The 12,449-nt window shown below is 30.4% G+C and overlaps 1 protein-coding gene across 1 annotated transcript in view; it reads right to left on the bottom strand.

The window, feature by feature from the left end:
- Positions 1–1,278: 1,278 nt before the first annotated feature.
- The window catches only part of LOC148272749 (fatty acid synthase-like), a gene marked incomplete at its 3' end in the record, with an annotated part of 33,727 nt that continues 22,556 nt past the window's right edge, over positions 1,279–12,449 (bottom strand). The window contains exons 2-8 of the mRNA XM_088239619.1: positions 5,554–5,842; positions 4,029–4,181; positions 3,287–3,460; positions 3,016–3,189; positions 2,486–2,751; positions 1,801–2,031; positions 1,279–1,599 (exon numbers count right to left, since the gene is read on the bottom strand). Coding sequence (XP_088095745.1) covers positions 1,279–1,599; positions 1,801–2,031; positions 2,486–2,751; positions 3,016–3,189; positions 3,287–3,460; positions 4,029–4,181; positions 5,554–5,719 — 1,485 coding nt within the window. The remainder of the gene's footprint in view (positions 1,600–1,800; positions 2,032–2,485; positions 2,752–3,015; positions 3,190–3,286; positions 3,461–4,028; positions 4,182–5,553; positions 5,843–12,449) is intronic.

The raw sequence follows: 12,449 nt of genomic DNA, 5'->3' as shown, positions 1-12,449 counted from the left end.
TAAAGAGCTCAAATCTTTTAACTATATATTTTTATGGTTAGCTTGTATAAAATATAAATATCTGTATACATAGTTCGTTTTAAAATGTTTAAAATGCAATGTCCCAGAACTGCCTTATGTACAAGGGAATACAATTATTTGAGGAAATGCCAGAAAGCATAAAAAATGAAATAAATGTAAATATATTTTTAATTAAATGTAAACAGTATATATGTGAAAAATATTAGGTAGTATATAGTGTAAATAGTGAATATAATTAATGAAAATGTACATATGAAACAGTGAATTTATTATATAAATAAAACACGAGTGATACTTTAATCCACAAATTTGGAATATCCAGTGACCGGTTTCATCGCTTTCGCGACATCTTCGAGACTGGTATCTTTTTTAAAGAGTTAAATGTATTTATACAGAACAGAGGTAAGGATAGATAATTCAAAGTTATATGTAAGTAAATTAAATAAAGTTATTTTTATCTTAAGGATCATTATCAACAAATTTTCTTTGGGTTAACTAATGAATTGATTTAATGCTATTTTAATGAGTTTAAGTATTTTATTTTATTTTTGGTGTCCCATCCTTCGTGAGTGTGGTTTTTCCTTACCTCTGCTCTGTATAAATACATTTAACTCTTTAATAAAGATACCAGTCTCGAAGATGTCGCGAAAGCGATGAAACCGGTCACTGGATATTCCAAATTTGTGGATTAAAGTATCACTCGTGTTTTATTTATATAATAAATTACAATGAACCTCCATCAAGAATTTTCACTTAAAAACTTAAATGTTTTGAAACAGTGAATATTATAAATTAGGATATTAAGTGTATAATAGTGATAAATAATGTTAGAATAAGTATAGATGTAAATATTGTGTTGTAAATATATATTAGACTATGTTAATCATAGAATTAAATAAAATAAATAATAAAAATAAAAATAAAAGTTATTGAGTTACTCATTAAATCCACAAACATCTTGTGCTAGTTTGTTCCAATTATTAATATTAATAATAACTCAATTGCTCGGAAAATGTTTTCGTGGGTAGGAAAATAATGAAATGAGTTTTTTCCAGATTGAGATTATAGTATCAATGTAGAACATTTTGTTCAAGTTTAAAAATAAACACAAATGGTTGCAACTAATGATGAAAAATATTAAAAACGAAGTCAGATTTTTAAATACAAAATTCCCCTAGCAGTTTAGTTTAAAAAAAAGTGCATACTATTTTTGAAAATTTACTGGCATATAACAAAAAAGAATAAATTTCTACAAACCACAACTTCCTTGACATTAGTTTCACCGAGAATGGTGTATCCTCTGAATGGGTGTCCCGTAATACTAGTCTTGTGTATTTCAGTCAAAAGTCCATAGAATTCCAGATCCACGGGAGCCTTCTCCACTGAATCCAACATGTGCTGGACTGCTGCATCAGTCCTTCCGGACACAGTTATCAGTCGAGGAATCGAGTGCTTGGGGTTCAAGGAAGGTTTGGTCTTCGGATTTGACTGAAGGATTATGTGAGCGTTGGCACCACCAAATCCAAATGAATTCATACCTACTATTCCACCATTCCACGGAGTATTTTTATCTACAACCTGTAAAATGATAACTACGTCATTAGTAACATAAAAATGAGCTTGTTCAAAATATTTTTAATTCCAAAAGAAATTTATTTCTGCTCGTTACACACTCTTCACTATTTTATGTTGTGCTGCGAGTAACATAGAATAAGCTTCGATGGAATATTTATTCTGATTGTATTTTTATAAAAAGTTTACTAAAGAAAAATCATTTACCTTTAGCATTCCATTCACAAGCCCAGGAATGTCAGGGTTCGGGTCTTTGTAATGAAGGTTGGCAGGAATGACACCAGCTTCCATTGCTAAAACAATTTTAGCGATGGAGCATAGTCCAGAGGCGGGTTCAGAGTGTCCCATGTTGGATTTTACTGAACCGATCAGAAGAGGATTTTGTCGGTTTTTGCAGAAGAAATTATAAATGGAGTTCAATTCTTGTGGGTCGCCAACCTAAAGAAAATATAAAAGAAACAATGAAAGCTAACTGAATTTTAATTTTCTGAAACCCCATAAGTCATTAATAAAATGGCACAAGTCAAGCCACTTTATTTTTTTTTCTTTAAATATGTAATTCCCTTGACCATCTAAGTCTGAATTTAAAAAAAAATAGTAATGCTAATTCTTTTTTCATAAAATCGTAATAAAAAGGTCAGTAGATTTTTTTTTTGTAGAACCTTAAAAATACTTCCATCGACTTTATGAATATTACAATTCAAGTACTCTTCTCTTCTCAATATTTCTTTGAAGTTGTAATTGAATTTTTTCTTATTAAAGGTTTAAAATGTCTGTATTATGATTTCATCAAAGTATTATCAATTTGAGGATGACGGACGAAATCAGACTTTGAAAGCATAATTAGATAAACTGAAATTCTACACTAATTATGAAACAATAAAATAAAGACCTTTGTTCCTGTGCCATGAGCTTCTAGATAGGCGACATCTAAATGACTGATCCCAGCTTCTTCATAAACTTCTCTGATGAGTTTGTTTTGCATATCACCAGATGGGAAGGTGATCCCTTGAACTTTGGCTCCATCAGTGTTGGTCTTGGTGTTAAGAACTGTGGCATAAACACGTTTGGCATCCTTAGCCTTCTGCAGGAAAATCACAACAGCAGCTTCTGCCCTGACATAACCACTACCGGAGGCATCAAATGCTTTACATTTGCCTATAAAAAGGATAAGTAACAATGAAATCATATTACATCAACAAATTATAATAATACATTCTTGTTCACGTGGAAAGGATTTATTCTGCACTCTCTATATATGTAAAGCATAACAAATTTTATATGACTTTAAAACTAAATCATCCCTATTAATAGCATGAATAACATATAATTTATTAATACCTACAATAGGTAACTAAAACAAGTAAATTAATATTTATAGACAAGATTAATTAGAAAAATAATAAGTAAAATTATATGTACCTTCAGCGGACAACATGCTAAGGCGGTGAAAGTTGAGGGAGTTGGCTGGCTTGAGGCACAGATTAAGCCCGGCAACAATTGCAGCATCACACTGTCCTGACTTTATGGAAGCGACAGCTTGGTGGAAGGAGTATGATGAACTGGAACAAGCTGTGTCTACTGCATAGCTAGGACCTGGAGTTAATTGAAATTCATTTTTTTATTCTATCTCTTGTACCAATTAGTACTTTCTCAACTTGATTCTCTTGAAAATACTATGTGAATAAATTACCTTGGAAATTGAATGTGTAAGAGATTCTATTTGGGAACATAGCTCTGCAGCAGCCTGTGAGGGCGTACCCATTGATATTATCAATATCATGGGACCAAAACTCTTCAGATTCACTAGAAGACACTCCCACAAATACACCTGTTTTGGAGCCCCTAATTGAATTTGGGTTGATACCTGAAAATAATAATAATATTAATAAACGCAAACCATTCCTTTTAAGCTCTATCTCCACATTTAACAATGCATATACAGTGGTCTCTCAGTAATCTGTCAGATATCGGACCAGAGCACGCTGAAAACACAGTATTACTGGATTTGTATTAATAGTTTACATTATTCCATTGAAGTGGAAGGCCTGTATAAAAATGCCGTGTTACTGACAGGACCGGATTATAAAGGGAGTACGGTATTATGCAGTTATTAAATAAATAAAGAATAAAACAAAGAAAAAGTAAACTAAAAATTTCTAACTAAATCTAAACTTAATCACTTATTTTGAAGATATTCATCGTAAAAGTTTTTACATGGGATTGATATCAATCAAATTTCTTGGTTTAGTTCTAATTTTCACCAATATTAAGATCAATAAATAAAGGAAAATAAATCTGAACCAAGGAATTTGATTGATACCTCCTATCTTAAGCAATAAATCTTAACTACTTTAAATTATCAAAAAACAATTAAATTAAAATATATATGATTACATCTTGGGGCCAGTCGATTAATATACAGAAATGATTACCAGCATCAATAATAGCTTCGTGTGTTATCTCCAACACCATTCTCAACTGTGGGTCCATCACATGAGCCTGTTTGGCATGGACACCAAAAAATGTTGCATCGAAATGTTCCAGGTCTTTCAATTTCGCCAACCTTGTCGGAAGTCCGTGCAATCCTGAAAAAAAGGGCAAATTAATTTACTGATATTTATTATTTATCTAAAAGTAAGGAGATCTTTTATAAAAACTGTTGTTAATTACACATGTTTATAATGTTAGTAAAATTAATATATCAAATTAAATTTAATAACAAACAGGAAAAAAGGAAATGTATTTCGCTCAGATTTAATAAAAAATAAATATATCATCATCATACAAATAAATAAATAGAATTACAAAGCACTTTACAAAAAATAGAGTAAATATCAAATTATGCATTAAATTCCTAATTTATTATTAAGATACAGGACTTGATTTAAAACAGGAAGGTAAAAAATAGATCTAAATCATAACTATATTGACAATATTTTGAGTTTGTCCAAATTTTTGTAGACAAGGACTGGATTTAACTCCCTGGGGAACTGTTTATATTAACATATCACAACAGAGATGAAGAACATTTAAGAGAAGGTAATATAGAAGTCTAGGCATCTACAGGGCTTATGACCTGTTAATGGCTGGTTTAAGTGGCCACTTTACACACTGTGTAACATTCATCATTCTGCCCATATTTGAACATCTATATTCCTTCAAATTAATCAATTCATTCTTAAATGTTCTTCATCTCTGTTGTAATATGTTAATATTAACTGCTCCCCGGGAAGTCGAATCCAGTCCTTATCTACAAAAATTTGGACAAAACTCAAAATATTGTTGATTAATCCACCTGGTCCATGAAGAAGTATATAAATTGAAAAAATAACATTTTCAGGTGTTGCCTAGTATGTAGGTGAAATAATGCAATAAGATGAATCTCACCCGCATAAATAAAGGTTTCAGCTCTTTAACTTCACAAACATCAACAGATGAAAGAATTAAAGGAATATAGATGTTCAAATATGGGCAGAATGGTAAATGTTACACAGTGTGTAAAGTGGCCACTTAAACCAGCCATTGGCAGGTCCTAAGCCCTGTAGATGCCTAGACTTCTATATTACCTTCTCTTAAATGTTCTTCATCTCTATTGTAATATGTTAATAACTATATTGATTTGCTAGCAGCTGCATGCGAGTAATTTGTAAATTTAATGAATAATTTATGATGGTGACTGTAAAACAAAAAATTCAGTCTAGTTCGTCTATGTGGGACATGAAAATTTTGAAAACTTAATAGTTAAGAGGAATTTATTACATTATTTAATGGTTTTGTATTGCTAAATTACTTTTTGAATTACGTTGTATCAACCCTTTGAAATATCTGATTCTGCTACATTATTTTTATATTGCTTCCAAGTTTTTTTTTTTTTTCAAATCTTGTGTAAGAATTGGTTTAATAATAATATTTGTTAAATTTTCAAAATCCACAAGAAAAAGTATATAAAATGAATACCCATCGGCCATCTTCTGTCATCTTCTGTAACCATATCAACTCCCTCGAAGAGATTTTTCTTAAACTCCTCGATATTTTCACTCTCCGGTAGTCGGCCAGAGAGGCCAGATATAACGACATCATTGTCTCGGTGTGAGCACCCGTTCTGCATAGTGGCTCCCGGCATGTTGTCACAGCCCGTAAAAGAATATTCTAGAGTAGTCTTGTTCTTGATTTTTGGGCGGTTGCTGTTCTTAGATGCCCTTCTTCGAGGAATTGTGAAGAAGCGCGGAGCAGGAATCGAGGTTCTCTGGAAGTATATTATTTTATTAATACAACTAAACAGTAACAAAGAAACTTTTGATGAACTAAATAACTAATTTTGAAATCACTGTACTTACTAAACTAATTAAAAATTTTAGGAAAGTTTTTTTAGAAAAAAAAAATATTATCGTTCCTATAATTTACCCAAATAGTTCAAATTTGGTGGCCATTTTCACAGAGCTGTAAATAACTCACTATTGGAAAATGGAAATCAAGTTGCGGTAGAGGAAGGTTCTAACCTCGGACCTCTGATCCGTGAGCCTGCAACACTAGCCACAAGACCACAACTTGATTTATTTTAGAAGTAAATTTTTTTTCCACTTTTTGTTTGATTTCAACTAGACAACATTTTTTTGTTAATAGGTTCATCTGTATCTGAACATTAAGGAATATAATTTACATATATGTATATATAGTTTTAAAAATCACCCGCCTTGTAGTATAGTGGTCAAGGTGTTTGCCTACAATGCCACAGGACTCGAGTTCGATTGCTAACACAGTTTACATAAAATAATAAACACTCCAATATACTAATAATAATCTTATCTTCGTTTACAAAAATGATCGAGATACGCTGCGATTGTTGTACCAACAAGGTGCCCTATACACTATTCAGTGATTTATTAATAAGATAGTTGAAATTCAGATGCCTACATAATAATTGCAGTGTGTATTTAATTTTATCATTCAACACAAGTTTGATTCATTCAAGTCAGCATTAAAATAACGTAACTAACATAGGTGGTTAAAAATGACTGATGTTCTGAAAAAAAAACTCAGTATTTATAAAATCAGATGAGAGTTTGTTATCAACTTTGTCGGGATTCGAACCTGGGACCTTGAGCATGGTAGTTATATGTGCCGACCAAACACCACAAGGCTGGCGATATTTTGTTGGGAAAAATTAAGACACAAATAGCAATAATGCAACAAAGAATGAAAACAAAAATAAAATCTAGCATGAAAGCAATAAATAAAAAACGATAAAAAGAAATGCGTATCTTTTACATGTTTCTGTTAATTATTATATTTAATAAATGTAACAATTACCATTGTGCAGTCTTGTTAATAAATAGTTTATGGTAAAATCATAGAATTATAATTCTATGGGTAAAATGGCGATAGATACCAAATAACAAAGGTGAATGATGAAATTTCCGAGCCCCTCAAAATTTCATTGGGAGTACCACAAGGATCGGTTCTCGGACCGGTTTTGTTTATTATATACATAAATGATATTGTCGAAACATTAAAATATTCAAAAATAAGACTCTTTGCAGACGATGCCTTAATATATATATCGGGAGAAAATTATAAAACAATTATGGACAGACTAAATCATGATCTTAATAGTGTATCACTGTGGCTAAAAATTAATAAATTAAAATTAAATGTTAACAAAACTAAATATATGAATATAGGAAACAAAAGAATAGAAATTACACCATCAATTGTAATAGAAAATGAAAAACTTAATGAAGTCACTGAAATTAAATATTTAGGTGTAATGTTGGATTCAAAACTTACATTTCACCAAAACGCTAAGATGGTAATAAATAAGATTGCAAAAAAAATATCAATTTTGGGAAGGATCAGAAGATTTATTGATAAGGACTCCTGCAAAACTATTTACAAAGCAATTATTGAACCACACGTTAACTACTGTAGTAGCATTTTATTTTTATCAAACAAAGAAAACATAGATAAACTAACTGTATTACAAAATAAAGCCTTTAGAATCATTTTGAAAAAAAACAGATATACGAGGGTAAAGTCGATGGTAAATGAAATGAAATTATTAACATATAAACAAAGAATATTTTACAATACAATGATATTTGTTCATAAAATTATAAACTCTAATAAAAAAACAGAATTTTGGAAAAAAATTGATCGGAACCAGCATGAACACAATCACAATACTAGAGAAAAGAACAAAATTAGACTTCCATTTAGGAAAAAGGCAAAGTCACAAAATTCAATTTTATTTAAAGCAATTAAAAAGTATTACGAAATGAAAAAAAATATTTATGAAGAAAAAAACATATCAAAATTTAAAATAATGGTCAAGACATATGTGATAAACAATTTATAAATTAAATATATTTGTAATGTTATTATTAGAACACACATAACAATATGTATGATATGTGTGCCCTATTTTAAGATTTAAATAAAAAAAAAAAATGTTTCTAAACTCAACCTTAGCCTTCAATTCCTTGAACTACATAAATATTCTTAGACCTGACATTGAAAATATATAATAAAAAACCGTTTCTCAATATTCTAACAAGTAGTTTATTTCTAATAGCGCGTAGTTATAGTTTTCTTGGTTTTTATTTTAATCCACACAAAAAATTTTAAGTTGTTTTTTTTTAAAGAAATGTTTTATTGTAAAGTGCCAAAAGAACGCATATTTTAAATTTAGAAAACATAAAATAAATTTTAATTTATTCGGTAGGTATTTAAGTAGGTACCTATTATTTACGACACAGGAAAATTTTTACAAACATGTTTTTTTTTTGCAGCGAAAAATATTTATATGCAATAAATATGTATTATCAAGGATTTGGGTTTTTTTTCTTAGTAATGCATATTATTATTGCGATTCTTGTTTTATTTCCAATTTTTGCTATTTTAATTTCAAGATCTTATGTATTTTAAAATTATTTAAGGTTTATCTGATTTTTCTGCCTTATTTTCTGTACTATTTTTTTGCTCCCATTTAACATTTGTAAATATGTATTGTATGTTTCTGGCTAATTTTTTCCAAAAATGGTAAAAGCCATAATAAATGTAATAAAAAAAAAGCGTGGGAAGGAATGTTCCTTTTTAAATAAAATTATTTTCGTATTCATGGAGATTTTTTCCGATTAATTTTTTTATGATAAGAGCCGTATACATAGTTTAAAAAAATCAACACTAACTTATGGAAATAGAAAAAAATATATTTAAAAAACCGGTAACTATTTTATTCAAAAAGCTGTGTTTTGTCAGTAGTGAGGTATATTATATTATTATTATACACAAATCAATCATTTTTGCTGATTACTCACACAGAAATAAAATAAATTGATATCTACGTTATACTAGAGACGATTGGCGTAATTTGCTACTTCCTTGATAAATTGCGTCTTTTGCTCAGAGTAATATGTCTTTTGTATTATCTCACTATGTTTGTAGTTTGTATTCACTCATAACACATTTATGTAGGGCTTCGTAGAACCTCGCAGCCAATAGTATGCCGACATATAGACTTGCTATGCCACTTAGTATCCTACATACTATTGACACGAGGGAGACTCGAATGCCATTACGTACCTACAGTCGAGTACATCGTGACAGATTTGCTTACAAGGCGCCTGCCCTGACCCCTTAAAAATTATGACACTTAACTCATGCTCAAACACTCAGTCATGCCCAACGCGTATTTAGTCGTTCTTCGACCGCCAGCTAGGCGTGACGTTTAGAATTAAAACCAAAATGCAAACTTACTTTATTTTTATTTTATTTTATTTTATTTTTCTCATAAAAACAAAACACATTACGGAATTTATACAATGTTTACAATATGTCGGTAGAAATATATACATTAAGTGTGTCTCAATTACATTATGAGAATAACTTTTATTATAACATAATAATATTTACTCCAAGTACTTTTAGTCACAAAAAAAATAGTGTATCCGTTTTACTATTGAATAATATGTTAGTGAGGGTGAGTATATATATTTAGGGTGTGTGAGGGTGTGTGAATATGTGTATGGGTGTGTGAGTGTTGTATGTATGCGAGAGTGTGCAGGGAATATAAGTGAACTTATTGAATAATGATTATCAAAAATATCTGTTTTTTTTAAACCTTAATGAGGAAACCTATTAACCACCTTATCAATAGATGTAAAATCGTTAAGATTCTTAAGAACGCTCCGGCTTGAAATCCAAATTTAAAAGAATGTAAAAAAAATATTAAAAAGTAATAAAAAAAATAAAAAAATATATATATACACATGTAAGTACTCATTATTCACAGGGATCTGTCACAATACATATTCACAGGTCGCAGTGATGTCGGGAGCTTAAAACGTCATGAAAATACGTAAAAACCTTTAAGGTAAACAATGTAAAAAGGATTAACTATTGTAAAAAAAGTTAATATTTTTTCAAGAGTGAATAACAAAACTTAAAACAATTAATATTCAAACATAAATATAATTTTTTGTAAACGTTAAAATTCGCCTAGCAGCACAGTTGCGAAGCGCTTCTTAGTTACAGTGATGCACTGATAGGAATACGTTTTTAAAATATAATAAACGTGATTAAATATTATATTTTCGCTCCTTTTTTAATGTACCAAATATGAGTACCTTTCAATTTTTGTAGCATATGGATGCTCGTTGAATGCAGCCATGATTTGAATTAACAGTACTTAGTAACTATAGTTTTCGTGTCAATACTTTTTAAAATATTTTACTCTATAGGGCATGTCTATGTATTGTTATGTCAATGCGTATCGTAATATTTCACTTCAATATAAACGATAAACCGCGCTTTTGCGATGCAAATATAAGCTAATTCAGAATTATTTTTAATTAAAAATTGAGAATTATATTCCAGTCAAATTGGCATAGTTGGCTCGTCACTACATTGAACGAATTAAATTATAACTTATGTGACCATATATTTTTTCCCTCAAAACGGGACGTCTACTAATTTTTAGGTAATAATTTAATTAAATCAGGAAAAGGCATATTTATTCCGGCTTGTATATCCCCGGTTGAAATACATATTTAATCGTTATGAGAGGTAACACCAAATACCTATCATTATTTAAATCACCTTCCCACCGTGGTACATTACAGTTAGTCTAAAAAATAAATGTTCGCCTGAAGCTCAATCACAAATAACTATCGACGTGCTAGTAAGCGACGCGATGACAGCTTATCACCAGGGCTGGTATTCCGAACGCGTTTACAGCGCGCTATAATCCGTATTTAGTACGTAAAAACGCGCTATACCGCGCTATAATTTCGTTTGGAATACCAGCCCAGGTTGTTTATCGTATCGCTATTACAATAGAACAGCCGTGAATCCCTAATTTTAAATGTCGAAATATTTACGTTTCGCGACGTATAATCCTGCTGCGCAATCACGTATTTGAATTTCACCGGTGTAAATATGGAAAATTTTCCAAAACTGCTATTTTTATTTATTATTTATCATGCTATTTATTGCATTTAACCGGCGATTGGCAAGTCAAATCTCAAGAAAAGCAGTCGCAATAGTTATTGTAATTTAATTTACAGTTTTTTTGTATTAGATACTCCTTACTATTTTGCAAATGCAGTATATTGTATTTTTTTTTTTTAGTAAACGCCGATTTTTCATTTACGACGAAAACAAACTACAAACCGACACGAGGAGATTACACACGCGTTGACTTATGACTGCGATAACTTAAGTATGTTCATTATTGTTCATTGTGATCGCTCAAATGCTTAGCATGCTTTTATGCACGTCGATAGTTAGTTGTGATTAAGCTGAATGACGTAAATTTTCCCAAACCACACCACCCGGCAAAGCCCACTACCTGTGATACCAGAACCCGGAACCTTCCGTGCGTGATTCAAGCGTTGTAACCACTAAACCGCGGAGGCCGTTGATGTGTTGGCAGAAATGTCGTTTTTCATAAATTTTCTTTGTCTTTTGGCGATGTTTTAATTTTTTTTTTCTAATTCGTGTCCACATTTTCATGGAAACACCCTGTGTTACATTAAATTTATTTATCAGAGGCGCCATACTTGAGAATAAAACAAAAACACAGTGAATCACTCGTTCATGACCGATTATTATTTATCAAATTAAAATAATATTACGTAATGACATTATGTCCGCACGTTTGAAGCGTGTAGATAATGTCGCGCAATGAAGCTCACTTATATCATTTGCAACGGATCAAGCTTATCTAGTGAACTCGAAGAGATTTCGCCGTTGTCGTCACATGTTTCCCCTATGCGCAAATAAAAAATACGGTAAGGCCACCACTTTATTGATTTATCATATTATAAAATATATCATCGTAATCGTAGAACAACGACGGATGTGCGAAAAACGCGAACTTGACTTTCTTTTATATTTGATCTTGAAATAGTTACATTAAGGTTTTATATTACAGGTTTGAAAAAATAAAATATACACACCAACCCATGTATTAAATGATATACTTTTGAACTTATCAAGTTGTGGGACATTTATTTATTTATTTTTACATAAACGGCATAAATTGTCTTTAACATATATTGAACATAAATATGAAAAAAAATATATATATAAATACATAACAAAAAATTATAAAATTGTATAACTATAACAATAGTAACAAGTAGGTAAATACACATACGCAACCAAAAATATTAACGAAATAAATACATAAATATGAAAAAACAAAAAAAATGGAAAAACATTTTTAAATATAAAGAAAAGTTTAAGAATAATATTGCGAGAGAAAAAAAGAGATCAGACTCGTTTTATAACTATCAAGTCCAGAACCAAATATATCAGCCTTGTCCTCATACTGATTGCCATATCTATGGAGC

Source organism: Micrasema longulum, unplaced genomic scaffold (genome assembly GCF_059751315.1).
Source record: "Micrasema longulum isolate JH-2025_06_02 unplaced genomic scaffold, ASM5975131v1 h1tg002202l, whole genome shotgun sequence".
Classification (NCBI taxonomy): Eukaryota; Metazoa; Arthropoda; class Insecta; order Trichoptera; family Brachycentridae; genus Micrasema; species Micrasema longulum.
The sequence above is the reverse complement of the archived record's forward strand: the minus strand, read 5'-3'. Positions and strand labels throughout refer to the sequence as shown.